This window comes from Hylobates moloch, unplaced genomic scaffold (genome assembly GCF_009828535.3).
Source record: "Hylobates moloch isolate HMO894 unplaced genomic scaffold, HMol_V3 SCAFFOLD_5, whole genome shotgun sequence".
Classification (NCBI taxonomy): Eukaryota; Metazoa; Chordata; class Mammalia; order Primates; family Hylobatidae; genus Hylobates; species Hylobates moloch.
Window position 1 is genome coordinate 95,052,641 of NW_026652280.1, and position 26,837 is coordinate 95,079,477.

Below are 26,837 nucleotides of genomic sequence, written 5' to 3' on the forward strand. Positions count from 1 at the left end.
AGCTACTTGGGAGGCTGAGGCAGAATGGCGTGAACCCGGGAGGCAAAGCTTGCAGTGAGCCGAGATCACGCCACTGCACTCCAGCCTGCGTAACAGAGCGAGACTCCATCTCAAAAAAAAAAAAAAAAAAAAAAAAAGAAATGCCTGTTGATTACAAAGTGAGAAGAAACTATGTTAACATTGTTCTTACAAGAGGAGAACCAGGGCTCTGCAATTTGAAAGGACTTCAACTGTTTTTGCTAGAGCCTTACGCCTTGGGTCCTCTGGAGCCCAAGACGATAGCATAAAAGATAACCTCATGACTTCCAGTCCAGGCTCGCTGAACAAGGTGGCCTGGGAAGAATAACTAGCAGTACAAGTCGTGTGGGATAATCTATTTTAATGAAACTCATTATATATATATTTACAAAAAGAATAAAGGAAAAAGACAAAAACAAAAATAGATATTACAGCTTAATAAAAAGTACAACTGAGCACTGTGGGCTGGAGGTAGGATACCCACCCGCAGCACGCCCACCCTAATGTGCCATCTGAGGGCCTGGAGAAAGGACAATGGGAAGGAGACAGTAGGCTCAGCCCAGAGATGTCCCTGTCCTCAGGGGTTCAATGTAGTTTAACCCTGACATTCAACCTTTTGTCCTTCCCAGTCAGGAAGGTGGCTGGGTACAGGGGTGGGGGTGAGGAGCAGAGAGAGGTACAGGGCCAGATGGAAAAAGTAGAAGGATCCTGAAGGGCAAATTAGGTGGGGGTAACTAGGGAGTTAAACAGGAGCAAGAAGCTTCTATTTGTAATCCCAAAATCTGGCATGAATAGAGAAGGAGGAGGAAATGGGGAAGGGGTGATGGGAAAGGGGAGCCGAGGAAGGGAGGCAACTTATTTATCTCTCCCTGTCTCTTTTGGAAAGTTCCACTCTTTTATGTTAATCCCAGTCTGAGACAGGCCCAGGGAGGTTCCAGTGACAAATTAGTGGTTGTGTCCCAGTGGGACAGATGCTCTAGGAAGTGAACTGCTGAGCTGGCAGGAAAAGCTGGGGTCCTCCTCAGTATGACACAGCTCCTGGTTCCCGGGGAGCAATGAAAAGGACATCAGCTTTGGCATTGATGCAGTAGGTGACGATGAGAGAGAAGATGAGGATGCCGAAGCCCACTATCAGGGTGATGAACTGCAGCGGGAGGGAGGGCAGGAAAGGAGAAAGGCATTCTCAGAACTCAGTGCAGTTTTTTGGATAATTGTTTGGGGTTTGGAGCCACGGGAATTCTGATGCTGGCTCTAAGCACCAAGTATGGAACAATCAAGGGCAACATCTCTCCAGCCTATAGACTTTGTCTCCCCATTTGAAAAGAGAAGTAAAGTATCTCTGTTCTTGCTTCCATCTTGTATTACTTAAATTTTAGGCATTTTGAAAGGAGGGCCCAGGGCTTTGGTTCTCTTGCGACACTTACATTACTGACTTGTGACAGGAACTCAGTACATTAGACTGACTCATCCCAGCTGTGCCAGATGGGGAATGCCAGATGGGAGTTGAAGCTGTGAAGTTCTGGGATCCACAGGGGCTCTCCAGAATGAACACCTACTCAAACTATCTGTGAAGAAAGGCCTCCTGGCCGGGCGCAGTGGCTCACGCCTGTAATCCCAGCACTTTGGGAGGCCAAGGTGGGTGGATCACCTGAGGTCAGGAGTTTAAGACCAGCCTGACCAACATGGTGAAACCCTGTCTCTACTAAAAATAAAAAAAAATTAGCTGGGTGTGGTGGCACATGCCTGTAATTCCAGCTACTTGGGAGGCTGAGGCAGGAGAATCGCTTGAACCTGGGGGACGGAAGTTGCAGTGCGCCGAGATCGTGCCATTGCACTCCAGCTTGGGCAACAAGAGTGAAACTCCATCTCAAAAAAAAAAAAAAAAAAAAAAAAGAAAGGCCTCCTAAGGGAACATGCTGGCTGACCAGGGACAGATTTGCAGTAGCCTTTTGCTATAGATGTGGGGCAAATGGGAGATGGAAGAGGCTATATGACACAGGAAAGCAGAGAAAGAAGTCAAACAGATCCCTGCCACCTCCCCTCCTGCCCCATCTCACCTCAAGCTCTTTGCTGGCGATGAGAAATATCCGGGCACGGATATCTTTCCAGCGGCTCTCAGTCCATGTAGAGTATTCAGTAGAGCTCCACTGACTCAGTTCAAAGGCAGGAGACAAGGCCCTGGCTAATCGTGCAGTAGAACGCACACACCGGGGGAGTCGGTCCGTCTCATTGAAATTCAAAGGGCCCTGGATCCATGAGTACTCATACAGCTGCACAGAAGATGGGCCACAACACATGGCTAGGGTGATGCTCTTCTCACTCGTTCCCTCTACCCTCTATCAGTGCCATGCTCTAACCAATTGAGCTAACTGGCTGCTGTCCCTTTACCCTTCAGATGGTCCACTTTCACCCAGGCTTTTCAACATCCAATTGCTGAGGACTGCATCTCTCCACCTCTCCATCCCAATCCCCCGGGTCTAACTAGGTCTAGAAGAACCTCCAACTTTCCCAAGGGAAAGGGGCCCCAGGGCACTTCCGACACCCACCACCACTCACATCCTTGTTTTCACTTGGGACTTTACTTGGATCCTGGCATTGCTCTCGGGTGAGGTTGACCACTGTGCCAGTCAAATTTGCCAAGGCATACTGTACAACATAAGTGGTGTTGGTGGGGCTAGAGACAGCAATGTAATGTTGAAGAGGCCCGTCACCTGATTGCAGACCAAAAGGAAGGGAAGATTTGGTGGGTGGATGGTGGGTGAAACAGGAAAAGCCCAAGATTGGCAGCAGCCAGAAAGAAGGGCAACGGAAAAGGTTCCATCAAATATAAGAAGAAAGGAAAACAGGAGGTAAGAAAAACAGAGAGGAAAAAGAAAAAAAATAATAAAGGTTAAACCAAGATGACTTTTTCTCTATCCCTTTCCTTAGCTAAGGGTCCCATTCCCACACCAGATGCTTACCCAAGTAGGACCTTAGGTCCTGCCTGAGGATAGACTGGAACCATGAGTTGTTGGCTTTAATCAGGAACCCATAGAGCAGGCGGGTGACCTAGGATTGGAACAGTAAAGAGAGAAAACCCTGTGACTTGAAGGGAGCCTAGGGAAAGAATTATCAGTGGAGACCCAGTCATGGGGCAGGAACAAGACTGGCCAGATAGACTGGAGTTGGGAGACAGTGGCTGGCTCATAAGACGCAGATGAGGCCCACCCAAGAGCTCTCTGGGGCATCAGGCATTCTCACCGGCATCAACAGTCATGTGGAATTCCAAGGTTTGGGACACTAGGGCAAGGGAGGATAGGGACAGCTTGCTGTGTAAACAGAAAGGAGCTAGGACCCATCTGCTTACCGTTTGGGGATCAGCCTGAACTGTGTCGCTGAAGTTGGTTCCTCCTGCAAGCTCATACAGAGCACGTCCCAGCACCGTGGCCACATCTGCCAGGGCCTGTGGTAGGTGAGGAGGGGGCTGAATGGCCCACCTCTCCTATCCTCAAAGGCTAGCATCTTCACTGTGTGCCCCAGGCTCCCACCCAGACTGGCTCAGTGCTACCTTGGCAGTGTCTGTTACAAAGTTCAGGTCCTCTTCAGGGCTCAGCCATTCGGGATAGCTCATATTAATGTTCTCCGCAGTGTCGTAAATACTCTGGTAATATCTGCCAGGAAAGCCGGCATGAGCCTTGGCTACATTTAGCCAGGGCTCTGCCCCTTTCCTCCCTCAAATGCTCCTTATGCAGGAACTCAGTATCTCATTTTCAGCATCCAGAAGAAAGGGGTGAGAGACAATCAGGATCCCATATTCCAGAAGGTGTGGAGAACAGGGAGGTAGGAGTGAGGGTGAGGTGGTTAGTGAAAATTAAAGACTTTCCTGACAGACAAGGTAGAAAAGCTGAATGAGCTCAGATCTTTAAACAAAGGAGAGAGTCTTCTACATCATTTGGGCTGGAGATATGGGGGATGGCTAAGATGATTATCAGAGAACTCTGCCATATATCATGAGATCACAATTGTATAACTGTTCCAATGAACATTTATATTTAGGGTGGCTGGGAGCAGGAGGTGATTTGCAGGTCTTAGGATCAGGTCTGCTCATAGATATATAAGAATACATTGATGAAATCACCATGATGATCCTTATGGAGCCCCAAGGAGACAGATCTTAAAAGAGAGGCTGAGCTCCACAGTCTTTACCATCAGTAAATCCCTGTCCCACACAAAGTCAAGTCAGCTACATAATCAAATCCGAAATGTGTTCAAATGATGAATCCTCACTTGCCCCAAAGTGGTACAAGGATAGCTTTAGAGAAGACAGCTGACCCTAAGTGCTAGGATTGTCACTCCCCTAAATGAATGAGAAGGTGCTACTTGGCTGGGGTCAGAAATAGAGCTCAAGCATTTTCACTCCAAAACTCATTTGGCCCCAGGGAAGCTTGGCAATCCAGCCTGAGTAAGAAATCCCCTGTTATCCAAGGCCTCAAGTTAGGAGCAGTTTAAGCGTAACCCAGACCAAGAAAGAGGTGACTAACAGGGCCTTACTTTGTATCTCTGGAGCCCCATCAGCTATAGGAGGCACTTTTACCCTCACACTGAACCATGGCCACCTACCACATGGCAAGAACATGGTACATTTCACAGAGTATGAATACTGTTTCTGGCACCTCTGGGTGAGTTCCAGAGAAGGACTGCTTTCCGTCCTCTAGCCAAAGGGCTCCCACCATCCTTCCCATGCTTGTGTTTGAGATGATGCCCTCTGCTGGCAGCCCTGAGGAACTCAGGACCCTGGAGAGGTAGGGAGCAGTAGAACCATAACAGAGGATTGTGACAGGAAAGGGCTAAGGGTGAGGATGAGTTTCTAAGATGAATATCCAGTCAAACAAACAAGGGTTTCAGTTCAGATGTGAAAAGGCCACTGAGCAAAGAATACAGATGGACCTGAGGTTCTGGAGGGGTAGCGTGGGAAAGCGGAGGGCAGTGACCTTCCTCCCAGACTGCAGAATAGACTCTCTTCAAGAATGAAGAGGGTACAGGGCCAAGTGATTCTTACTTGTTATGGAAGGCACCAGAGTGGTCAGCCAGAACAACGCCAGAGATGTTTCGAGCTCGAAGAAATCGCTGCAGGGAAGATGGTGGGAGAGGCTGGGACTGATTTGGCCTCCTGAGGATGACAGCAGGGACACCAGCACCACTCTTCTCCAATGTGGCCAGGAGATCCTCCACCTGGGGGGTACGAGGGAGATTAACTGATGGGAGGCTGGGGGATGGGAAGCAGGAGGTCTCTTTTAGGCCTGAAATGCTCTATACTTCAAGTCCCCTGCTTGGGGAGCTACCCTATCTCTAGTAGACCTTTATCCCTCAAGCCTTTTGGGACTAAGGCTCTCTGAATTTCCTGTAGCTGCCACCATTCCTTTTAGAGTTAGAAAACAGGGGCATAAAGAAGAGACCTTTTTTTCATATTTATAAGTAAATTCTACTGTCTTCAAGACTCTGCTTTATCCTCAGTGGATGCTTCACTTATTATTTTATTGTGCAGAATTGGAGGGAGCAAATAATAGAAAACTGCGTGCTGAATGCCAAACAGATAACCAATTCTTTAAATGCTACAGGAGTCCACGGCAGGGATGATGCTGAAGGCTGGAATTGCAGAAAGAGGACCACCTGGAAAAAAGCAGACCTAAAGGTGGACCTAGAGGGAAGGGACGGTTTTGAACAAGCAGTGAGGAGGAAAGTGGAGGACAAGTTGGGCAGGGAGTGTGACACAGCCAGGACTTGGGCAGAGCAGCCTTGACAATTGGATCCATGGGGCAGCAAGGCAAGAAGGGAGCTAGTCACTCACCTATCCTTAATGGGCAGTGGTAGTCTGCTAGGCAACAAATGATCAGAGAACTACCCAGTCCAGGGAACCAATGGAATGCCACTGAGCTCCTGATTCTTCCCAGCAGCAACAACAGCTGTGGTGTTCATCCTTTGGCCAACACCCAATCCAATCCTGTCTCTTACCCTGTCTCACAGGCCCTGGGGGTTGGTGGAAACAGGGCAGGGGTTGGTGGAAACAGGGCAGGGGTTGGGATCTGGATTCTGAGCTGTAGGAACAGGAAATGAGGGGAGATGCTTGGGTTACCTGGTTCCGTACAGACTCATTTTTCTGAGAAACAGGATCTGTGTGCATCCAAAGCTCTAATGAAGTTCTTAAGGCCACCTGGGGGGAGGATGAAGAAACAACACTTGGCCGGGCGTGGTGGCTCATGCTTGTAATCCCAGAACTTTGGGAGGCCAAGGCGGGCGGATCATGAGGTCAGGAGATCGAGACCACGGTGAAACCCCGTCTCTACTAAAAATACAGAAAATTAGCCGGGCGTGGTGGCGGGCGCCTGTAGTCCCTGCTACTCGGAGAGGCTGAGGCAGGAGAATGGCGTGAACCCGGGAGGCGGAGCTTGCAGTGAGCCGAGATTGCGCCACTGCACTCCAGCCTGGGCGACAGCAAGACTCCGTTTCAAAAAAAAAAAAAAAAAAAAGAAACAACACTTAGAATCAGTCTCCTGTTCTGGGCCATGCCTAGGGGATAGAAGTCAAGGGAAGAGGCGGTGGTTCCTGCAGTTAAGACCACAGAACAACAAAGAAGGAAGCTTTAATTAAAAAGGAAGGGGCTGGGGGACATGCCACATACCTGTCCCAGCTCCACAAATGAGTCAACATTCTCTAACTGCACAGGAAACTTGCCCTTCTCCATGTCGTAGACCATCCTTGAGCTGCCAATGTAGTCAAAAGTTTCCTGAGAGATGGAGGTAGGTGGGAGGGGGAACAGAGATTCCAAAGGGTTAGGAAAGCCTCAAAGAAGGCCAGATCATCAAAGCTGTAGGCAAGACGACTATTTCAGGTCACCCCAACTGCTAGTCAGCTTACAGTCATGTGACTTTCTGCTTCTCTTGGCCCCACCTCCCAGCTGTGACTATCCCTCATATGTATGTATTACAAGACTTCTCAAGCCCACAAATGGGGAAAGTAGCCTTAGTAAAGGCCTAAGATGAACATCAGCTATTATGTGTCTGCTTCTTAACTGTCCCCCACCTCCAGTGACTCAGCCACAGATGCTGTTCCCTTATTTTAGGGCTGTGGTCCTAGTGATGAGAGTCAGGAGCCTCAGGGCTCCTGGATGGAGATAGTAGTAAAGGAGTCCAGAGAATAAAAGTAAAAGGCCACCTCCAATATATCTTATCAGTAGGGGAAAGAGGGGGCTGGTTACATACCAATTCAGGGTGTAAAAGCTTCCTAAAAAGAAGGAATCTAAGCTTCCTAAAATGGAGGAATCTAAAGGGGAGACACAGGTAGACACATCCGGAAGCTCTGTGCTGGTTAACAACTTAGGTCAAGTGCTGAGGTCTTCTCCAACCAGTAGCCACTCTCATCTTTACTATCCTCTTTCTTCCCTGCCATCGCACCCCAGCCAAAGAGCCCTTACCCCTTGAAAGAAGACAAACATGACATTGCGGGGCAGGGTGGTCACATCAGGTGCCTTTTGCAAAGCTTCAGCAGCAGCCAGCTGGGTGACAAAGGAAGCCACTGCGCTTTCAGCTCCCGGGGCCACATTCCAGAAAAAGGAACGACTATCCAGCTAGGTACAACAGAAGAAAAGTCAGGGGATATATACTTTAAAACCGGCCCCAAACCTCCTTTCTTGCTCCAGTCAAGAGAATATACCTGTCCTGTGGCAATGGAGACAACCCAGGAGTCCCACAGCCCAGATTCCTCCCCATTTGAGGCTTCCCAATTTGGCAACTTTGAAATCTGATATGCTAGAGCGGGGCCTACCAGCTCTTTTTGTGCCAGCCCTGCCCATCCTGATCAGAAGCCAACACTCACCCGGGTGGCAGCAACCACAACCCTGTCGTCAGGCTTTAATGTCCCCGTTGTATTTATAGGCTTTAGCATGCTCCACACATTGTAATCAGACAGGGGGTCACAGACGATTTCTAAGCAGGACACAAACAACGAGAGATCAACAAGGCTAAAGGAGAGGGTAGCTATAAAGGCAACATTGGAAATCTCTGACCAGTGCCCCACGGACTCTAAGTCGTTTTCTCTACTTCCAACAGTCCGAGGTTGGCTTCTCTGCCACCATACACTTTAGGAACAAGCTGCCTAAATTTTTCAGAATTGTTTCTAGTTCTCCCATGCAGAGCTCCTTCATGGTGTCTACTCCTTCCCTATTACAGTCTCTCTAACATTCCCTGGCCTGGTTCCACTCTCCCTCTGCCCCTTATTCCATTACCCTCATGGTTTGGATCTGCCCTACCTGGGTTGATGCTGAAGGTGCTTTGGATGGAGCTGCGCCGCATGCAGGTGGCAGTGCTGATGACAGCGTGCATGTGTGAGAAGAGCTGCATGGCACACAGTGGGAAGGTTGGTGCTGAGCCATTCTGACTCAGGTTGTGATCTTGATAGCACTGAAAGGTGAGATGGACCCCACTGAGACAGCTAGTTTGTGGAGGCCCTCCCTTACATCCTAGAAGGAGGAGGGCCCAGTTCCATCCTTTTGGGATGGAGCCACACCCTTTTCGGAGACATTTATCCCTGAGCTATAGTTATCCTGGTACAACCATAGGATCTATAAGGTCAAAGAGAAAAACTCATCAAGAGTTACAAAGGGTTGCAGACTCAGTGGTTTAGTTGGAGATGAAATTATCCCATTCCAGATGGCCTGGCCCAATTTAAAGCTTCAGCCACTGAAAAGATTCAGTGTGATTTGATACAAAGAGCACCAAACTAGAGATAGGAAATCAGATATGACACAGCTTGGAGATCAACTCACCATGCAACTTTGGACAAATCTCTTAACTACTCTATGAGTCAAAATGGAAATACTAGACCAGAATTAAGGCACATTAGAGCTAAAAAGAAGCTCAGAAATTACCAAATTTAATTTCTCAATCTCTAGTCCAATGCTTTTTTTTTTTACGATACTAGTGGTTCTTAATCTGGGCTGTGTACCTTGTTTCATATTTTTTTTTTTTTGAGATGGAGTCTCGCTCTGTCGCCCAGGCTGGAGTGCAGTGGCGCAATCTCGGCTCACTGCAAGCTCCGCCTCCCGGGTTCACGCCATTCTCCTGCCTCAGCCTCTCCGAGTAGCTAGGACTACAGGCACCCGCCACCACGCCCAGCTAATTTTTTTTGTATTTTTAGTAGAGACGGGGTTTCACCGTGGTCTCGATCTCCTGACCTCATGATCCGCCCGCCTCGGCCTCCCAAAGTGCTGGGATTACAAGCGTGAGCCACCGCGCCTGGCCTCGTTTCATATTATTCTTTCGGATATTCTTTATATTTTCTTCTAGTGTAAAAGGCTTTAATGCTATAATATCAAGCAGGAGCAAAATGTGGGGAAAGAATGTGAGAAAAATAAACGTCTTGGTTCTTTTTAGAGCAACTGTCTTTCAGCAGGTGTACCAGTAGAATGAGCCACCCTCCAAATAGGAGAGCCTATAAAATAATCCCTTCTTTCTTTTTTTTTTTTTTTTTTTGTGACACAGGGTCTTGCTCTGTCACCCAGGCTGGAGTGCAATGGTGCCATCTCAGCTCACTGAAACCTCTGCCTCCCGGCCTCAAGCGATCCTCCTGTCTCAGCCACCCGGGTGGCTGGGACTACATGCACACACCACCACACTTGGCTAGAAAAATAATCTTCTTTCTAACTGGAATTGCTAGGAGCTGGCAGTGTCATTACCTGCTTGATGACTTTGGTTTCATTTTCATCTTCAAGAAGAAAAACGGGGAAACTAAAGTCTTCATAAGCCAAACCATTGCCCAGCGAGTTCCACTGTATTTCTCTGCAATGAGCAAACTCTGGCCCATAGGAATTGGAGTAAACACCTGAAGGGAAGGATGGGGAATAGGGGGACTGGTTACTGGGACACCAAGTACTTAGGAACCAGGTGAGGTGGAAGAATCTTTCAGTTGGGACTAAGAGTTCAAAACGAGGTGGTGACTCAAAGAAGTAGGAATGAAGTCTATTACCATCCACACTAAAATAGAAAGACAATGGTATCAGGGAGTCTTAGGCTGTAAGATTAGGGATGTGAACACGTGACAAAAAGAGAGAATGCCAGGTAAGGCAAAGGAAAGGGAAGCAGGAGAGGGAAGGGATGAGCAGCAAAGACAAATAAACACTACCTCCTGTTTGGGAGTCAGTTACTGACACCACACACAGACATCCCTCACAAAGACATAAGACCGAAGCAACAGTGAGCCTTAGGCGACAGTAGGCTCTCCTGATCCTTTGGGACACTTACCAAACCCATCATTTGGGCACTGCACACTAGGAGAGAAGCCTGAGGCAGGACTGGGCTTGGTCAAGGACACTGCAAGACCAGCAATTCGGCTGGTTCTCCCTTTCAGCTTCTCCATTACATCCCTGGAATAGGAAAGGAATTCCATGAAGGAACACAGGAAGGTATCAGACAGCCTGACATTCTGCCTCCAGGATGGAAACAAATGGGGAACTAGGGGAATCAGACTATTGACTTATTTCTTCCCTTTCAGTCTCTAAATTCTGAGCCTGGACAATGATCTGCTCTAAAATGTAGAGCTTTACTGAGTAAGGACCCCAGGGAGGAAGGGGAGGGGTGCCCAGGGTTACTCAGGGACAGGGAGGTGAAATTTAGCCCTAAGCTCAAGACCATTTCTTTTGATGGTACACCTTTCCTTCTGAGGACCACCCCACCCTCTCCCCTGACCAGACCAGGGCAGCCAAGGGAAGTTTTCACTAATAAGTGGGACGACTGTTCACTGAAACGTTCCCTCTGTGGATGTTTTCCCAGCAGATACATCTAGTTCTTACCTGGTAAAAAGCTTGCTCTCCAGCAGAACCATGTAAGGGGGGTTGGGGCCATCAGTCAATACCCACTGTAGGTCCTCTTCTTTCTCTACTACATGGATAACCCCTGTGTCTCCACTAATTGAAGCTGCCAGGACAGAATGAGTCAAATTAAAGCTTCCATAGTTAACAATGCTGACTTTGCCTCACTGATTCTGCGTTATCTTTTATCCCCTAAAGATGTCACAACATATTTGGGTGAATACAGGCACCTCTAGATTTGAACTGAAAAGCTGTTGCCCCAGCTCCATCTGAAGGTTATCAGGAGGGAATGGAATATAAAAGAGCACAAGAGGACTCATTATATGCCAGAAAGGTTCTGTGAACTTCATTTTCTTGCCCTCTGCCCTCAACCTTATTTAGCCGTATACATAAGATTCTACAACAATAGACACCAAAGTTTTCAAACCTATATTTTCTCTAGGAAATGCCACTAAATCTCTAGCTCAGGGTTTTAGCTTTGAATCTTCCTTTGTAAAAACACATGCGTACATGCCCTTGGCCTCAGGAGCCTTCCTGGATCATCATTCCTTTTGCCCTTTCTGGGAATGACTTTACTTGCTTCTGGCCAGTTTTAGATGAGGTTAATCAAGAACTCTGAGGTTTCTAAAAACAGAGCTTCCCAATTGATAAGCCTCGAATGGATCAGAGATGTGCTCTCATTGGTTCTCTTCATTCCAGGAAACCTAGGGTTTCCAAAGTTACCTCCAGCCAGGAGCCTACTTATCATTCACCCCAGGATGCCCTGAAAATATCACCCATTTCTGTATGTGCCAGGATGCCATACAAATAACATTTTCTATGTGTCTCATGACATGATAAAGATTGGGAAGCACTGTGTTAGAGGATGGATGATCCAGAGTCCAAAATACTTTGAATTCTACATAATTCAAGGCATTAGGTAATACTCCTTAAGTCTCCAGTGATCTGTGTGGAGATATCCTAGGGTCTCCCTGTGAGTCTTCTCCCCACAGAAAATTGGATGTGTTATTCATAAATTATTTTAGACCAGTAGTTCTCAGCCCTGGCTGTGTATCAGAATCATTTTAGAGTTTTAAATGCCCACCTCAGCCTCCCAAAGTGCTGGGATTACAGGAGTGAGCCACCATGCCCGGCCCTTGCCACAGCATTTAAAACATGGGAAAAGGAACAGGTAGTGTGGCAACTAAAACATATATAACTTCGGCCGGGCGCAGTGGCTCATGCCTGTAATCCCAGTACTTTGGGAGGCTGAAGTGGGTGGGTGGATCACTTGAGGTCAGGAGTTCGAGACCAGCCTGGCCAACATGGCGAAACCCCATCTCTACTAAAAATACAAAAATTAGCCAGGTGTGATGGTGCACACCTGTAATGCTAGTTACTCAGGAGGATGAGGCAGAGAATTGCTTGAACCTGGGAGGCGGAGGCTGCAGTGAGCTGAGATTGTGCCAAAGCACTCCAGCCTGGGTGACACAGTCAGACTCTGACACTGACACACACACACACACATACACACACACACATACATACACACCCCAAAACTTCAACTCCAGGGAGGACAGGAGGAAGACAAACTATGATACTGGACTGAAAAAAACCTGGATTCTAATCTGGGTTCCAACTAGTAATGGTGTATAGTCTTAAGTAACTTGCTTATTTTCTCTGGGCCTTCAATGAGGTTTTCTACCTGTATTCATCTCATACTATGGGGACAGATGAAAGAAGGAAGAAAGGATAGAAGGAGGGAGGGAGGGAAAAGAAACCTATTTAAAGCCCCCTTTGAGAACTTTAAAATGTCCAAGAGAAGCAGAGCATTATAATCAGAAATCAAATCTGGGTATCACTTTTTCTCCTTAGTTTTATCATGTTAGCTACACTAATTAAAAAGGGCGTAGCCTGCTCAGAAAAGACAGATATGATGAAGTAAGATTTGGAAATAAGTAGGTTGAAAAGGAACCATAATGAGGAAGTGGCCAGAGTCCCGCTTGCCTCCTCTTGTTTCTCTGTACTGGCACTTGGCTTTACCTCTAGAGGCTTTGCTTCCCACAGAGCTGTTTTAAGAACACAGTGTAGAAGGACTCGTTCCCAGGAGAGTTTTCTTAGAGCCCCGTTACAAGAGGATGGGGTCCTGGCCTTCTGTACTTTAGAGTGATGTTCCAGCAAGACCAGCAGTCTGATCTCAGCCCACCCCGGACCTAGCTCTCTTCTACCTACAAACCAGTTCAGAAACTAAGTCCAGAGGGCTGGGCATGGTGGCTCATGCCTGTAATCCCAGCACTTTGGGAGGCCAAGGAGGGCAGATCACGAGGTCAGGAGTTCGAGACCAGCCTGGCCAACATGGTGAAGCCCCACCTCTACTAAAGATACAAAAAATTAGCTGGGCACGGTGGCACGTGCCTGTAATCCCAGCTATTCATGAAGCTGAGACAGGAGAATTGCTTTAAGCTGGGAGGCGGAGGTTGCAGTGAGCTGAGATTGTGCCATTGCACTCCAGCCTGGGCGAGAGGGCGAGACTCCATCTCAAAAAAAAAAGAAACTAAGTACAACAAAAACTTTATTTGGGGCTGTTTGGAACCAGTCAACCTACTCCCAGTGCTTTGTATAGCAGGGACATGGGACAATTAACAGATACTATAGTTCAGGGAAAGATGGCTAAAAAAGTAGTAACTGCTTCCACGAACAAGTCCTTCACTTCTCAGTGTCCCAGTTTTCTCTTACCAAATTGGAAGAAGGCTTCAGGAAGTTATACAGCACTTCTGAGACCACCCTATTTACCTAGCATCATCAATAAACAACTATTAAGAGATATTTGACTTTCAGCTTTATGCAAGTATTCCAACCATTATTCCAGGGGTAAACTGAAATTCAGAGGTGATCAATTTGATGATGAAGAAGCCAGTATCAGACCCCAAGTTTCCTGCTTATCTGCAAAACTACATTCTGACAGAGCTATTGTCCATGGGAAACAAAATCTGAACACAGCAGGTTAGCCTTTAGATTACTACTTTTCCTGCCCTATGATTTTGATAGTTTTTAAAGCCACAGTGTCATGGCACCTTCTTTTGGAACACACAAAGCGTAAAAATAAATGGCCTGTCAGCTGAATTTAAGGAAAAAAAAGTTTTAAAAAAGGATAAATAAAATGCTTCACTAATTCCTCTTGCAATTATTTGGCATTTTCTTTCTTTCTTTTTTTTTTTTTCAGACAGTGTCTCACTCTGTCACCTATGCTGCAGTGGCACAATCTCGGCTCACTGCAACCTCCGCCTCCTGGGCTCAAGGGAGTCTCCTGCCTCTGCCTCCCGAGAAGCTAGGACTACAGGCATGCCACAGCAGCCAGCCGGCTAATTTTCGTATTTTTAGTAGAGATGGGGGGGTTCCACCATGCTGGCTCCTGACCTCAAGTGATCCACCCGCCTTGGCCTCCCGAAGTGCTGGGATTACAGGCATGTGCCACTGCGCCCAGCCTATTTGGCATTTTCAGTGCCTTCTCTTCAGATAGTTCACTGCCTTTAAGAAGCCCATTTTGGTTCCAAAAAGTTCAGAGTGCAAATGATGACTGGACACAATAGAATATGAGACTTTTTTCTCCTTAAAAAACAGTATAATAGGGTGCTTAAGAGTCCTGGCTCGGCTGGGTGCAGTGGCTCACGCCTGTAATCCCAGCATTTTGGAAGGCCAAGGCGGGTGAATCACTTGAGGTCAGGAGTTCGAGACCAGCCTGGCCAACATGGTGAAACACTGTCTCTACTAAAAATACAAAAATTAGCTGGGCATGGTGGCAGGTGCATGTAATCCCAGCTACTCAAGAGGCTGAGGCAGGAGAATCGCTTGAACCCAGAAGGCAGAGGTCACAGTGAGCCAAGATCATGCCATTGCACTCCAGCCTGGGGGACAAGAGTGAAACTCCGTCTCAAAAAAAAAAAAAAGACTCCCAGCTTAGTGCTTGGGCCACCAGATCCTGGCATCATCACTTCTTACCAGTATGATCTTGGGAAAGTTACTCAACTTCTTTAAGTTTTAGTTTCATCATTTATAAAGTGACAATAACAGTAAGACCTATTTTGTGGGGTTGTGGTGGGGGTTGTATGAGATGCACACGTAAAAAGCTTGGTATGCAGCATTTACTAAATGTTAGTTCTTATTAATCATCTTGCCTAGCTTGACAGACGGTTCTCTGTAACTGCCTACACACAGTCCAATATGAGTGTCAAAACTCCTAAGCAGGACATGGATGTTACTTAGTATCTACGGCACAGACAAATATGAATGTCCACAAACATGAATCCGTCTCAACTCACACTGGCAGCCAATCTGATGAGTGGCGTTGAGCAGGCGAACACAGGGAGCTGTTTTATTTAAAGGGATATATATCTTCCTCTCCACTGAGTTTCCCCTGCACAAACCTGATCGGAAGATAAAAAGTGTTAGAAAAATCTGAGAGACACAGGTAATACCTTCTATCGTGTCATTAACCTGATGTATGGCTTGGGTAAATCATTTAGTATCATACTTTCTAAAATGAGATTAAAGTCCATTCTTCTTATTTCTTGGGCACATTATCGTAACAGATACATGCTCTACATGGCACCCAGCTATGTGCCTCAAAGGATTATTACAAAGTCCATGTAGCGCCATTGACAGTGACACTAAAAGAGAGAAAACTTAGTCAAAGGAAATGTGTTTGACCTTAGATTTGCCAGATTCTGGTTGCACAGGTGATCACACTTCTGCTTGTATATCCTGTATGTATATTACTAATCGGTTAATACAAAGGTCCTGGGCTAAGAAAACTTTCTGAGACATTTTTCCAAGAGTGTGAACAGAATTGACAGAAACCTTAAGACATATACACCGGTCAGTTAATTTAACATCAGTAGGTCATTTGTGTGCCCACAGTGTGGGGCAGCTGTAGTTTCTCCTTTGAGGATCTTTAAAAACAATGTGAATTGGGGGAAGGCACAGTCATAGTTATATACAGATATTTGCATTTTAGGGAGTGACCAACTAAAAAGCCATGTATCAGTAAATGAACGCGTATCAGCAAACACTTAAGTACATTATAAATACCAAAAGTTCCTTGAATCGTTACTTCAGGGTCTTCACAGAGTACCCATATCCTACCTTATTCTTGCTTTATTGATTTAAAAAAAAAAAAAAAACCTGAGGCAAGGCAGAGGGACACAGACTTAGGGTGTAATCAACAGAGGAAGAAATAAGAAATCTACCTTTCAAGCGCCGCACAGCACCCACAGAACAAGATTGCTTTCGTCTCAAAAAGTCTAAACGCGGGGAGGAAAGCTAACTTTCACACCTGTTCCTTTCGACTGTGGGGTGTGTGGCTGGGGTTGTGGGAAAAACGAGACATCTGGACAAAGTGGGAGAGGGTCAGGCTCGAAGTCCAGGAAGAGGCCTAGAGAAGGGAGTGAAGCGACACGACGTGCTGCGGGGGAGAAGGGACCTTCAGGTCCAGGCAAAGGGGGAACCTCTGTCGTGGGAACGAAAAATAAAGAGGATTTACAGGGTGGGGGGAAAGAGGGGCAGCAGGAACCAGAAGGGAGACAGTGGCGGTCGCGGCTGGGCCGATCCGGAGAGTTCCCCTTAGAGAACGGAGCTCACGGGCGGGGAGGCCTCACCTGCTAGTAGGACGCAGAAAGACAGAACGCGAAGGAGACCCCGACTTCCCGGGTCAGCCCCAGAGCCACCCCCTGCCGTGGCCATCTTGCCTCTCCGCTGAGCGGAAGCCCCCGTTCGGCTCTTGTCGGGTAGCGGCCTCTCTAGGCTACCACCGACACCGTCTCTGTGGCCCGGAGCCCAAGACACCGGAAGTTCGTGTTTCCAGGCGCTTCCGGAAACCGCGGGAGAGGGTCGCTGACGTGGAGGCGTCCGAAGGGCAGCAGGGTGTGTCAGGGCTCGGATTAAGACAGCGGAGTCGGAGACCTGAGAGATGCTAACCAAATTCGAGACCAAGAGCGCGCGGGTCAAAGGTAGTGGAGAATAAAAGGGGGAACATGGAGGTTGGATTTCAGGAGTGGCGCTGACACCGACGAAGAGAAAATGGGTAGAGATGCTGGTCGAAATGGGCCCACCAGACGGACCCGGAGGAAGACGGAGGGTGGGAGAGAGGTTAGGCCTGGCTGGCGGTTCTCCAGTCCCCTCTTCTTTGGTGTGTCCTTGGGCTTCGATTTACCTATAAAGTGGCTCCCACACTGCAGGGGATTCCTTAGACCCCCTCCCTATTCTTTCTTCTCCCTTTCCCTCTTGGCTGTGCTCCCGATTTGTATTGTTCTGCAACAGAGGCCCTGTGATCTGTTGGCTTTTTGATAACTGTGTTATATGGAGTGGTCCTGGGGACTGAGTCTCGATCTCTGTTACTCGCACCCGAGTCAGTAGCTTTTTTAGAGACGAGTAGTGGCTACCTCACTTAAGGAGGCCTTGGCTGCAGCATCTCAACATCAGTGCCTCCATTCGGCTTTATTTACTACCCGGAAATAGTACTTGAGGCTTATAACCCCAATAAAGTCTCAACTTGATAGAGTTGCCAGATAAAATGCAGGACACCCAGTTAAATTTGAATTTCAGGTGAACAATGAATAGTTTTTTAGTCTGTCGTTGCTTACCAGAAGTTCAAATTTATCTGGGCATCTCGTATTTTTATTTGCTAAGTATGGCAACTCTGGAGCTCGAGTGTGGGTCGTTGGGGGTGGAGGGCAAATACTGAGATCGCAGTATTGGCCTCAGAATGTTAGAATGTGAAAGACAGAGAAGTAAGGTCTCCGGAGACCTGGAAAAAATAGTATCTAGAATATTTAGTAAGATGCAGCGTAACAAAGTGGTTAGGAACTTGGTCTTTGAAGTCAGATGGGCTTGCCTTGGAATCCTGAGATATCCACTAACAAGCTGTATGTGTAGGGTGACTTACTTAAGGTCTCTAAGTCTGTATTTCCTCATCTGTAAAATAGTCTTTTATAGAGAGAATTAAAATGAGAAAGTATATGGAGTGTATTTATTACAGCGCCTGGTGTAGACTCAGTAGCTCAAAAACTGGAGGTTGTTATCAGTGTGTGAATATATTCTGAGCAGTTTCTAAGTCACTTGGGAAACTTGACCTTGAAAGGTGGGTACCATTAAGAATTTCTGAGACCTGTATAGGTGAAATGTGAAATGGGTCTTCATAATCTTTCAGTTTTCTTTTCTGCTCCTAATTTCTTGCTGGACAGTACAGAAGGAAAAACAAAGATATCATAATATTTGAGGGCAAACATCCATTGTTGAGTGTACTTATATATCATAATAAAAAAAAAAGAACCTAATGGAAAAATAGACAATTTAGAAGAAAAATTGTAAATGTTCAATAAATAATTAAAATAGTTCCACCTCACTAGTAATGAAAGAAATGCAAAAAAAAAAAAAAAAAAAGTGAAGTTACTTTTTTGGGGGGAGGGTCTTAGATTTATAAAACAAAACAACAAATAGTTGATAACAGCCTGTATGCAAAATGGGCACCTCCATAAACTTCATGAGACTATGCTGATACAGTGTTTTTACATTTAAACTATATGTACTAAAATGTTAAGTGCACATATTCTATTCCTGAGCAATCTCACAGGTCTTTAGCCTAGAGCAGTAATAATGCAAATAGGTTAGATTATGTATAGAAGTATCTTCAGTAGGCTCTTCTGATAGCCAAAAATTGGGGGACAAAATGCCTGTTAGAATAATATAAGTGTAGTACATTTGTCCCTTGTAGTTAAAAAGAATGAGGTTGTGTTTATATGTACTTTTATGAGATCCATATTATATAGTTAAGTGAGAAAGAAGTTTGCAGAACAACATCATAACGTGATCCCCACTTTCATAAAATACTAAGGCCTATGTCTATGTGTAACTGCATTAAAAATCTGAAAGGATACACTTCGAACTGTTAGTAGTTGTTATCTCTGGGGACTTCCATTTCCAGTCATGATAGAATAACAAGGGCCAGATTTACCTTCCCACCTTAACTATACAACTGAACAAAATGTATGAAACAAAGATTCATACATTGCTCACAGACGTTGGGCAACAGGCAGTGCAGGAAAATAATTCTCCAGAGAAGGGAAATAAACAAGGTGAGTCTTATGATTGTCGTAGATTACTGCCTAGAGAGTTTTTAGGCTTCAGTGAAGAGGTGAATCCCTTGGTCTTTCTGAGGAGACGTAAGTTTAGAGTGTGGGGAAGCAAAGATGGCTAGATTTTGCTGGGCAAAATACCGGAGAAGAGGGGGCTGCAGAGAGAGAGCACTAGAGACCTGCAGGATGTCCTCTCAGGTCTTTGAGTACTGATCTGCAAGTGAGAAAACTATTCAAAACCTGAAAAAGGACCACTGGAAAGGAGAAGGCAGAGCAATCCCCAGAGTTCACACAGGGCTGGGACTAGTTTGTGTTCCTACTTGCCAGAATGGAAAGACTTCCTAACATTACAGGGCTTCAAATAGAGACCTCAGATGGCTATTGCTTTAACAGTGGTTCCAGATTAAGCCTAGAATGAAGGCTGCTGTAGCCCCCCTGTAATAAAACCTAAAAGCAAGCCTTGAAAGGATCAACTGATTCCAAGTAATTTAATTGTATCCTAGAGCAAAGCCCAAGAATATGTAAAGGAATATAACAAAAATCTAGTACCAAACATAAAATTCACGATGTCTGGCATCCAGTAAAAAATCATCAAGCTTGTCGAATGAATGAATGAACCTAGGATTAACCTTGATGTTTCTTTTTCTTATCAGAATTGAGAGAAGGTGACATCATGGGGCTTAGTTAGCTCATTGTATCATTTTCTATTTTTTTCAGGGCTCAGCTTTCACCCCAAAAGACCTTGGATCCTGACTAGTTTACATAATGGGGTCATCCAGTTGTGGGACTATCGGATGTGCACTCTCATTGACAAGTTTGATGAACATGATGGTGAGATATTTCTAGGAGGAAGTTAAAGGAGTATAAGTATTTATAATATCCTGGGGTATTTTAAGCCTTGTTTGACGTGGATTCTTCTATGATTAAAGAATGTGGAAATGATAGAACTGAAAAATCCTGAATAGGAGTCACCTTAGAGATTAGAAAGGATAGCTCTCTCTAACATACGTTGCCTGCCTTCTCCACCAGGTCCAGTGCGAGGCATTGACTTCCATAAGCAGCAGCCACTGTTCGTCTCTGGAGGAGATGACTATAAGATTAAGGTACAGAGGGTCTGTCATAACTGAGAATAAAGGACAGAGGATGTGGGAAGGTTTGGGAATCATGAAAGGGACTGAAAGACAGGAAATTTCATTCATACAGAGCTCAGGCTTTTGACAACATTATCCGGAGAACTTACTCAGCAAACATTTATTGAATGCTTACTGTGTACCAAACACTATTTTCTTTTTTGGGAATTCAAAAATAAATAAGAAATGGCTTCTGTTTTCAAGGAGCTTTTATTCTAATAGAGAAGATAAACATATATCCAAGTAATAGCATGTACAGTTTGGTAAGTGATATAATAGATATTCACAGTGAAATAGGAAAGAGCAGTATAGGTGCAAAGACAAAAGGCATGACACAGCTAGATACAGGGCAGCTCTTACTGGTTTTGTATGGAGAAAACCTGGAGAAATGGTGAGAGAAGGGGCAGAAGATGAGAGGGGCCAGATCATGGAGTACCTGTTTGCGGCGCTCAGGAGTTTAGATGTTATCATGCAGATAACAAGGAGCCATTTAAGGAACTTAAATACAGGAGCGATACCAGATTTGTATGTTTTTAAAATGATTACTTGGTGGTAATTAAAGAAAAGATCGGATGATTTGGGCAAGACTGGAGGCAAAAATACCAGTTAGGAAACCTGAGCTTAGGTAGTAGCATTTGAAATGGAGAGAAGGAGATGGATGTGAGAATTTAAGGAAATGAATCAGTGTGTCTGTTGGATGATGGCCAGTAAGGAAAAATAAATGAGATGGCCAGTAAGGAGAAATAAGGGCCAATAAGGAGAAATAAATGAGATGACTTTCAGTCTTCTAGTTTAGGTCACTGGGTAAAGGGGGTGTCATTAACTAGGAAAGGAAAATCAGGAGATAGTTTTCTGGAGTGGAAGAGAATGGATAATGAATTCCATCTTGTCTCTGGTGATTTTGAGGGACCTAAGGGACAGTCTAGTTGAGGTGTCTGTGCTAGAAATATATTTGTGATTTGTCATCATGAAGGGAGGAGCCAAAGGAGAAGCAGTAGAAGATATTGTTCAAGGAATACGTTGAATAAGAAGACAGACCATCATTTAAGGCAGAGAGAGGAAGTAGAGTTAGTATGGGAAACAGTGATTCGAGGGGTTCGAGATGAACCAAGAGGGAGAAGAAGCCTCTTGGATGCCAAGGAAGAAGAGAATTTTGGGATGGAGAAAGCATTTAGAATAAGATCAAGATTGAGAAATAACCTTTTAAGTGCTTAATTTGGAAGGCCTTAGTGTGAAATGAGGAAGCAGTCAGAATATAGGCAATTCTTTAAAGACAACTGACTATCATAATAGCAAAAGTTAGAGCCAGAGACTAGCAACCTATAAAAATAAATCAAAATTTCCTCCGTTTACTTCCTTTAGTTGTTTTCATTAAGTCTATGTATCAAACCAAACCAGTGAAATTTACTTCATAAAAAGGTAAAGTCTTGTTCATAAGCAACTTCAAGAAGTTATATATTGTGATTACACCACAGAACTTAGGTGATGTGAGTAAAGAGTGACAGCTGCCTACAGAGAAGAGAGCTATTAGAGTTAATAGGAAGGACATTTCTTTCTGTTTTCTAGTTTTTAGGCACCACATCCTGGGGCAATCAAAACTCAACCGCCTGACAGATGTCAAAAGCCCATAAGGAATCACCTCATTATAATATTTTTGTATTTGTTATTTATAGTGACGAACATTGAGTATCAAGAATGGTTAACTTGGGATTCTTATAATCTGTTTAAAAAGGAAAAACTGGGTGTTAATTAAGAAAAAGTTTTCCCAAAATGACTAATATTTTGGAAAATAAATTATCTTCCACTTATGAAATGTCCAGAATAGGTAAATCTATAGAGAAAGAAAGTAGATTAGTGATTGTCTAGGGTTGGAGAGGTTGGGAGGAAATGAGAAGTGACAGCTAATGGGTATGAATTTCTTAGGGGAGTGAATAAAAATGTTCTAAAATGGATGGTTGCACAACTGAATATATTAAAAACCATTGAATTTTATACTTTATATGAATAAATTGTATGGTATTTGAACTGTATCTCAATAAAGCTGTTATTAAAACAAAGGAATTCTTTATTAGCTGGTAGATGTGTAGTGCTATCATTTGGTGGGTTTTTTTGGTTTGTTTTTTGTTTGTTTGTTTGTTTTTTGCGATGGAGTCTTGTTTTGTCGCCCAGGCTGGAGTGCAGTGGCGTGATCTCGGCTTACTGCAGCCTCCACCTCCCGGGTTCAAGTGGTTCTCCTGCCTCAGCCTCCTGAGTAGCTGGAATTACAGGCATGTGCCACCAAGCCCGGCTAATTTTGTATTTTTAGTAGAGATGAGGTTTCTCCATGTTGGTCAGGCTGGTCTCGAACTCCCGACCTCAGGTGATCTTCCTGCCTCGGCCTCCCAAAGTGCTGGGATTACAGGCGTGAGCCACCGCACCCGGCCCATTCGGTGGTTTTAATTAATTTAATTTCTCTGATGACTAATAAACTTGAACATTTTTTCATAAAAAGGGGGATTATCTAGAAAAGTCATGTCTGTGGACCATCTTATTGCTTGCTATATCCAGATAAATGTAGCATTAGTATAATCCTCATTTACAAAGAATAAGACAAGGAGCCCAGCAAATGGTCAGAGTATTCGTCTAAAACCCCTATAAGTTTTTAAGGATTTACAGTTTTGGAGCTTGACTTAGGCCATTAAAGGAGTCAAGACATTTTGAAGCTAGAAATATGAAAGTTTAAAACACTGAACTCTGTAAGGGGAAAAAAGTCAGTTAAAGAATAGTGTTTATGGTATGGTCTAATTTTTATGTGAAACTACTGTGTACATGTATATTTATATGTAGCTGATTGAATAGATAGAGGCAAAGGTATTGGAATACTTTAACTTTTCATGTTATTCTTATTTCCATGCATAATGCTTACTGAGCACTTACCTTGTGTCAGGCACTGTGTTAGGTGGTAAGGGTATAATGTTGAGCATGATGGACAAGAACCCTGCCTTTAAGGAACTCAGCATTCTTGTTTGGAAGATCATACTTTTGGATTGTCTGAATTTGTTATAGGAAATGATATTTTTATAATTTACTAAAGAAAAGTTAAGGCCGGGCACGGTGGCTCACGCCTGTAATCCCAGCACTTTGGGAGGCCAAGGCAGGCGGATCACGAGGTCAGGAGATCGAGACCATCCTGGCTAACATGGTGAAACCCCGTCTCCACTAAAAATATAAAAAATTAGCCGGGCGTGGTGGCGGGCGCCTGTAGTCCCAGCTACTGGGGAGGCTGAGGCAGGAGAATGGCGTGAACCCGGGAGGCAGAGCTTGCAGTGAGCCGAGCAAGATTGCGCCACTGTACTCTAGCCTGGGCGACAGAGCGAGACTCTGTCTCAAAAAAAAAGAAAGAAAGAAAAATATTAGAAATAGTAACAAGCTGGCCCAGATTGATTATAAACAAATATTAAAAAGAAATTTTAAAAAATTAAATAAAAAGAAAAATGCATCTGGTCTCTTATTTTTGTACATTTTAGGGGATTTTCTGAATGAGGAAGATAAGCTATTTTATATTTATGATCCTGGTTTTCATGTCTTCAGTTGTGTTCATTGATGCCTAGTACTTCGGTAGTTGACTCAACTTCACATCTGAATGTGATATTGTTTCTCTGCTTAGCTCAGCCTTACTGAGCAATGTAGTATTTTCCATGTAATAAGTTAAAGTCTGTTTGCTTGACAGGTGAGTACAGACCACATATGTATGGGCGTCGTTTGCCGTCAAGTTAGGAGTCTAAGAAGCTGACGCCCTATATTATTGTTTCCCTTGGAGTCATGGTATCTATCTGTCCTACTTTTTTTTTTTTTTTTTTTTTTGAGACTGAGCCTCTCTCTGTCACCCAGGCTGGAGTGCAGCGGAGCGATTTCAACTCACTGCAACCTCCACCTCCCAGGTTCAAGTGATCCTGCTGCCGCAGCCTCCCAAGTAGCTGGGATCACATCCGGCTAATTTTTTTTGTATTTTTGTAGAGACAGGGTTTCCCCATGTTGGCCAGGCTGGTCTCAAACTCCTGACCTCAGGTGATCCCCCTGCCTTGACCTCACAAAGTGCTGGGATTACAGGCATGAGCCATCGTGCCCGGCCTGTCACACTTTTTAAAAGTGATGGGTAAAGCACTTAAGGGGTCTATGTTCAAGCCAAGAGCACAATTATGCAGTAGAAAAAAGAGTTTCAAATCAAGCCCTGGATAAATGTCTCCTGCTATTAAATACAGATGGCTTCTTCCTAAAGAAAGAAAAACTTTTTTTTTTTTGAGACTGAGTCTCGCTCTGTTACCCAGGCTGGAGTACAATGGCATGATTTTGGCTCACTGCAACCTCTGCCTCCTGAGTTCAAGTGATTCTCCTGCCTCAGCCTCCCGAGTAGCTGGGACTACAGGCACATGCCACCATGCCCGGCTAATTTTTTGTATTTTTAGTAGAGACAGGGTTTCACTGTGTTAGCCAGGATGATCTCGATCTCCTGACCTTGTGATCCATCCACCTCGACCTCCCAAAGTGCTAGGATTACAGGCATGAGCAACCGCGCCCAGCCTGAAAAACTTCAATAATTTTATCTTTAGCTTTTCCCTAATCCTACCCCAACCCCACGTTGTTTATCTGACCCATATTTTCATTCTTGTTCTTTTCCCTTCAAATCTTAAACAAGGCTTCCTACCAAGGTTCCTACCTATTTAGAAATGCCAAAATACAAATAATGTATATAAACCTATATTTATATACGTATTTCTATCTCTGTAAAGGTATTGAGCCTCTGAAAGGCTCAATTTCTCTGAGCCTTTCAGAGGCTCAATAACTATATTTTTGTTTCTTAGTTTGATTTTTGTCTTTGCAGGTTTGGAATTACAAGCTTCGGCGCTGTCTTTTCACATTGCTTGGGCACTTAGATTATATTCGCACCACGTTTTTTCATCATGTAAGTAGTCATGGTGGCACTAGTTTTGGAGCATTCTTAGTTTCCCCATAGTAATCTTTATTTGATCCTTGAGAACCCATGTTTTAATAATAGAGTTGTTTTTGGAGTGGCTCTTCTACAATCTGTGTGGTATTGACCTTTCTGCTTTGTTTCTTTCTGCAAATGGAAGCGCTTGGGATTATACTGAATTTAATTTTATTGGATTCAGTGGATTCTATGGGAAGTCATTGTTTCTCTGTAGGGAAAAGTAGGGATTTGATTTCAGATTTGCTGAACCAAAAGACAAAAGTTTGCTGGCTAATCCCATGTAGGGTATTATTAGTAAGTAGTAGGTGTGTCTGGAAGAAGGTCAGACTAAGATGCCATTTTGATGATCTAACAAATGTTTTGAAGTATTAACAATCATACCCCTCTATCCTAGGATTTTTGGGTCTGGTGGAGGCTGTTCCCTTAGCCAGGCTTACTACTTTCTTTGATCTGCCAGGTGTCATAGTAGATTTAGATAGTGAAGTGCAGATTACAGACTCCCAACCTCTGAATCCAGTTGCAACTTGACAGGATCTCCTTATAGTTCTGTGTATTAGCATTAACTTACACTATTCTTTGATTGCCAGTAAATTAAGTCTCTTGAATTAAGTTAGAAAGAATATGATGAAATAAACAATTTACCGGTTGGGTTTATATTATTTCTTTTTTTAATTAAAAAATTTTAGGATAGGAGAGAATGAGAAAATTATAGCTTAAACATTTGAGAATGATAACCACTCAATAAGATAACTTATTAAGTAGGAATTATTTGTCATTGCCATAAAGGACTTCCTGAAGACCCTTGCCTAGAACAAGTTGCCATCTACCTGGAAAGTTATGAAAGACCTTATTTTCTTTCATTTTACCAGCTCACTAAATATGTGTGTGCCTTATACTTGCTAAGCGTTGTGCTAAATACTGAAGGTAGAGATACTATCTCTATTGAAGATAGAGATACCATCTATCTTCAGTGTTTAACACAACGCTTAGCAAGTGTAGTAAGAAGGAAGTGTAAATAAGAAATACTTCCTTTTCTCAACAATCTTACAGACTCCAAAAAGGCTAAATTGTCTTTACATGTTACTTTCTGCTTTGGTTGCTGAGACCTGGGAATTTTTTGAAACTGGACAGAAAGAAGTCAGACAATAAAATAATATTCCCATCGTAGAGTTAAAGGTAGAAGAGTCTTTCACAGGATCTTAATTTACATGATTAACTATATATAAATACACACACACACACACACACATACATGTAGAAGTAAATGTAAATGTATGTTTCACTGTCTGCCTCTGAGAATCTATTGTGCCTCTGACTGGCTTCCATTCTTAAGTCTTATAGGTGAAAGTGCCGAAGTTGAGAAAAGCTGTTAGAGTGGTAGAGAAAAGGAGACAGCTAACCTGATAGCAAAAGCAGCAGCCCCTTTGCTAATGTAGCTGAGCCATTAAGCAATGCAGTTCTTTAGAGAAAAATGATTACAAGAGACTGATAGAACAAATTTGTTTAATATTTAAAGCCTTTGTCTGGACTATCTTTCAGGAATATCCCTGGATTCTGAGTGCCTCCGATGATCAGACCATCCGAGTGTGGAACTGGCAATCTAGAACCTGTGTTTGGTAAAGCAGGAGGCAGAGGGCTCGAAAAGAGTCTTCATTTTTCCTAGTTTTTCATAATGAGCTTCTCTCTTAGAACAATCTTCTCCCTTCTCAAATGGACTATGTTGGCTGATTAATTACTGATTCTATTTGTAGGATGCTTTTAAGTGCAAAATA

General features: G+C 44.3%; 2 protein-coding genes across 3 annotated transcripts in view; one reads left to right on the forward strand and one right to left on the reverse strand.

Moving 5' to 3' along the window:
* Positions 1-362: 362 nt before the first annotated feature.
* Positions 363-16,657, reverse strand: NCSTN (nicastrin). Its single transcript, XM_032153984.2, has 17 exons — positions 16,492-16,657; positions 15,157-15,261; positions 10,841-10,964; positions 10,293-10,414; positions 9,728-9,873; positions 8,303-8,453; positions 7,870-7,979; positions 7,469-7,621; positions 6,677-6,781; positions 6,131-6,208; positions 5,057-5,229; positions 3,566-3,668; positions 3,365-3,460; positions 2,979-3,066; positions 2,575-2,729; positions 2,076-2,288; positions 363-1,162 (listed from the first exon to the last, which is right to left on the reverse strand). Exons 1-17 carry the CDS (start codon positions 16,574-16,576, stop codon positions 1,040-1,042), a joined length of 2,130 nt encoding a protein of 709 aa, XP_032009875.1. The 5' UTR covers positions 16,577-16,657; the 3' UTR covers positions 363-1,039.
* A 32-nt stretch (positions 16,658-16,689) lies between these two features.
* COPA (COPI coat complex subunit alpha) overlaps positions 16,690-26,837 on the forward strand; it is a 54,045-nt gene continuing 43,897 nt past the window's right edge. For both annotated transcript variants that reach the window (XM_032153982.2, XM_032153983.2), the window contains exons 1-5: positions 16,690-16,842; positions 19,684-19,797; positions 19,996-20,069; positions 24,958-25,038; positions 26,605-26,681. In XM_032153982.2, the coding sequence (XP_032009873.1) occupies positions 16,803-16,842; positions 19,684-19,797; positions 19,996-20,069; positions 24,958-25,038; positions 26,605-26,681 (386 nt within the window). In that variant the 5' untranslated portion in view covers positions 16,690-16,802. The remainder of the gene's footprint in view (positions 16,843-19,683; positions 19,798-19,995; positions 20,070-24,957; positions 25,039-26,604; positions 26,682-26,837) is intronic.